Source organism: Acomys russatus, chromosome 14 (genome assembly GCF_903995435.1).
Source record: "Acomys russatus chromosome 14, mAcoRus1.1, whole genome shotgun sequence".
In the NCBI taxonomy this organism is placed as follows: Eukaryota; Metazoa; Chordata; class Mammalia; order Rodentia; family Muridae; genus Acomys; species Acomys russatus.
This window is the reverse complement of record NC_067150.1, coordinates 31,618,791-31,623,214: the sequence shown is the minus strand read 5'-3', so window position 1 is coordinate 31,623,214 and position 4,424 is coordinate 31,618,791. Positions and strand designations below refer to the sequence as shown.

At 37.2% G+C, this 4,424-nt stretch overlaps 1 protein-coding gene across 1 annotated transcript; it reads right to left on the bottom strand.

Annotated features, from left to right (window-relative positions):
- Nucleotides 1–2,142: 2,142 nt before the first annotated feature.
- On the bottom strand, nt 2,143–3,066 carry LOC127198015 (putative olfactory receptor 8G3). Its single transcript, XM_051155820.1, has one exon. The coding sequence runs from the start codon at nt 3,064–3,066 to the stop codon at nt 2,143–2,145; it is 924 nt and encodes a 307-aa protein (XP_051011777.1).
- Between the last annotated feature and the right edge of the window lie 1,358 nt (nt 3,067–4,424).

Here is a 4,424-nt window from a genome sequence, read left to right as displayed (position 1 = left end):
TTCCCACAGGGTCTTTCCAGCAAGGGGCAGTGATCAAATCTCAGGCACCAGAGTTCTTGTCAGAGGCAGCCCCCTGATGCCCCCACTCTTCCGCACGTGGAGAATGATCTGTCTATCAGCTACATGATCATAGTTCAGCAAAGCTTTATAGAGTTTAATTGTACTTAAATTATCATAAAGATTTTAGACATTGATCTTAAAAGATAGTATCCAAATTTCCAAAAGTGGAAACAGTAACGGAATTAACACAGCAGGAAGTAATCTTGTGCCTTAGAGGTATAAACGTGACCATGTAGGCAGACAGAGCCGTAGTACATCAACACAATTTTAATGACGTTTGACAACAACCAGAAAATACAGTGTGGGAAAGCAAAGGGCAAAGCAGAGGATTCATTGACTCTTACAGTCACACCACGAAGCCATGTCTGTAGCTCATATTTTAGTGTTCTGATTAAGTTGCCAAAGCAAGATGTGGATGTCAAACTAGAAGTCAAAGCTACTAGTCATCTCTGATTTGTGCTGTCTTTGACTGCATACAAACAAGGAATTTACCAATTCCACTTGGAAGATGGGATTTTCATTATGGTTGTGAGTTCACGTGAATTTATTTCAGTTGGTTGAAAAAGACAGGCAAAATGAGTGGATTTGGGATTAATTGTCTGATGTAATTTTAGAATTTATTCCATTTTATATACTTCAATCATACAAAAACTCAAAAGTCCACATAACAAATAACATCAAAGTTCATAGGATGACAAAATAATGAAAATGAGAGAAAATGTTAACATATGCACCAATATGCAGGCAATTATCCAAGCAATACAAGTCATTAACCTGCTTACAAGATCATCTTTTCTTTAACTATTTTTGTTAATAATATTTTTTTTTTATCATGTTTTAAGTAATACTGAAGCTGTTCTTTTTAATACTGTAGGTCAGGGAATTTAGATAAACATAAAGATAGAATAAAATACAGACAACACTTTCCCTTGGTTCCTGAAACTGACTGTTGATGATTTTAGGTGCATGAATGCTAGACAGCAACCAAAAAAGATCATAACCACCATCCTGTGGTTAATGCATTTTCTGAGGGCTTGGATTTCTCTCAGTGAACTGAATATGAATGGTTCTAAGTATGATCAAGTTATAAGACTTCTGGGTGACCAAAGTATAGGTAAGAATGTCAATTGTAACCACATGTAGGAGCAGCAATTCAGCGAAATATGAACTAGAGAATGAAACTAAATAGAGAAGGGATATTAATTAAAGAGGGAACAGAAGGAATAAAATCACAGATTGTAGTCAATCACACCCAATTTTCATAATGAGCGTTAACCATGCAATCCATGTGACCTGATGTACAACAACACACTTCTCCCAAATCAGAGAAAGTGGGCATGATGGGACACTTAGCATCATGAAACAAAAACTCCAATAGTACAATGGAAATCATGATTTTTTTTGATGAATCTAGAGTGAAATATTTTGTTATCTTTATTGTACTAAAAATGAAAACATTATGGGCGTTATTAAAACATATAAACATAGTCAGATAAGACACTGTGGATGTTAATTCATATAGAAGGTGTTTTCAATAGGCTTTATATTTACTCACAATAAGCCAAACCAAATATCACTTTGAGAGGTGAAATGGTCAGGCGCTCTAACTGCACATGCTCAATCACACCTTATGTTCAAGACATTGAGCATACATTTATTTTTCATTTGTAAATGGTAAATAACACTACAACTTGCCCTCAGAAGTACTGGGATTATGATGTAAGGTATCCATTTGAAGTTCTAGGTGTTTATTATATTTTGAAAAATATCAAAGAAGACTGTAATAACTATCATCATTATCCTTATAAACCACTTCATCACCACCACTGCCATCACTGGAATTATTAATAAAATATAGAACTAAGGCTCACTAAGCCTCAAGAAGTTTTTCTATACAGTTTTTGGACCTTGCAATGTAGGTTCAAAGGTAAGATACATGAGGAGAATTGTGGAAAATGGTTACAGCAAGACACATTTTCAATATTCTAATATTTCACAAAGTAGGGCTAACAAATTTTATACACAGGCAAAATAAATGCTCATTCTAATATGACAACAACTCCACTCATGAGTCTGTCTTGTTCATCTGTTGAGAATTTTCTTCAGGGCAGTTTTGACATCCTTGTTTCTCAGGCTGTAGATCAGTGGGTTCAGCATGGGGACAACAGTAGTATAAAACACAGAGGACACTTTCCCTTGGTCCATCGAACTCACTGACGATGGCTGTAAGTACATGAATGCAGCAGAGCCATAGAAGATAGCAACAGCAGAGAGGTGGGAACTGCAGGTGCTGAAGGCTTTGGACCTGCCCTCAGTGGAGCGGATACGCAGGATGCTCGCAATGATGAAGATGTAGGACATAAGGATGGTCAAGGCAGGTGTCAGTATATTTAATGCACTCAAGAAAAGAACCAGTAGTTCACTGGTGTATATACTGGAGCATGAGAGCTCCAAGAGTGGAAAAAGATCACAAAAATAATGGTTAATCACATTGCTCTTGCAAAAAACCAATTTTAACATAAAGCCTGTGTGAACTGATGATCCAATAATACCCAAAGTGTAAACCCCCACTGTGAGCCAGAAGCATAGATGATGAGACATGACTACATTGTAAAGTAAAGGGTTACAGATGGCAACGTAGCGGTCGTATGCCATTGCAGCCAACATGTGACACTCTGCAATAGCAAAAATAAGGAAGCAGAAGAGCTGAGTCATGCACTCAGTGTAGGAGATGGTGTTCTTCTCTGTCACAAAGTTCACCAGCATTTTAGGAGTAATGACAGTAGAATGGCAGAGGTCAATGAAGGACAGACTGCCGAGGAAGAAGTACATGGGGGTGTGTAGGTGGGAGCTGAGCAGAATTAGGGTGATCATGCCCAGGTTCCCCAGCACTGTGAACAGGTAGATTCCAAGGAAAAAGAGGAAGAGGGGCAGCTGCAGCTCTGGTTTGCTCGACAGTCCAGCCAAGATAAACTCGATTACCACTGAATGGTTTCCAGTCCCCATTATCTTTTCATTATATTGTCCGTAAGTTCTAAGATTTAACCCAGAGAAATGAGGATTTTTCTGCATCATCTGTATTCTCTTTCTCTCTTATCTCTCTGTCTCTGTCTTTCTCCCTCCCCCTCATCTAATCTCTCTCTCTCTCTCTCTCTCTCTCTCTCTCTCTGTGCATGCATGCTTAAGTGTGTGTGTGTGTGTGTGTGTGTGTGTGTGTGTGTGTGTGTGTGTGTTTGGGAGAGGCAGAGAGACAGAGACTTAAAGAATTCTGTAGAGATCACCATCCCTTATCAAAGCAGACGTGCAATTTAATTGGTTCTTAAGTTTCTTCTGTCTCCTTGGGACAACGGATGACTGCACAATCAGAGGAAGAATAACAGACATCTATGACCTTGACATTAATTCTTATCATAATGTTGTATGATGAAAACAAAGTCTGTTCTTTAATTTCATTTTAAAACAAAAGATTCTTGGCTTTGTTTTTCATGGTTTTTCTTTATCTCTCAAATCGTCTGTAATGAATGTTGTCATGCATATTATGTTAATAATGCATAGAAATTAAATTTTATCAGACTCAGAATCAACAAGAATTACAAATGTTTTCTTTCATTTCAGTGTGTAACTGGATTCACAGAACTGCTTTTCTTGCTGTGATTCTGATTCTAGCTGACCAACTGGCTGACTTGTCAGTAGAGTTGGTTTCATATTGAAATTACTGCACTGTGAATCTAATATACTGAATGGAGTCCTGCCATCCTGCAAGGCAGAATCTAATTTCCCCAAAGATGTACTTATATTTCTATAGGAGATGGAATGTCCTTTCTAGTTCTAACTTGCATAGTTCATGGGGAGAAATAAAACAGCATCCATTTAGTCATATACTTCACCACTGTGGAAAAGGAGCAGTGGACCATGGCTGACCCCTGCTAACTAGACTTCATTATTGAGTTGGTAGACCTCAGAATGCATTCTGGTAAAATTCTATGATCATGGAGATTATATGTACTCTGTAACATGTTTATTGATGGTATTTTATGGATAATCAGAACATTTACAAAATGTAGTTGGAAAAATTTTTTCAACCCACAATAGCTAATGGTGTGATGTAACTTGTAAAAATGACCAATGCACATTTTCTTTATATTTGAAAAGTAAACACATGGATTCTAGAACACAGAGAAAACCATAGGTTAGCAGTCCAGCAGCATCTATAGTACTATTTTCAGACCAGAGTGGGATACTTTGAAAAGACATGGAAACCAGATTATTTCAGAAAAAACAAACAAACAAACAAAAAAAAAACAAAAAACAAAAAACAAACAAACAAAAAAACCAACCCAACAACTTTTTTTAGCTGAGGTATG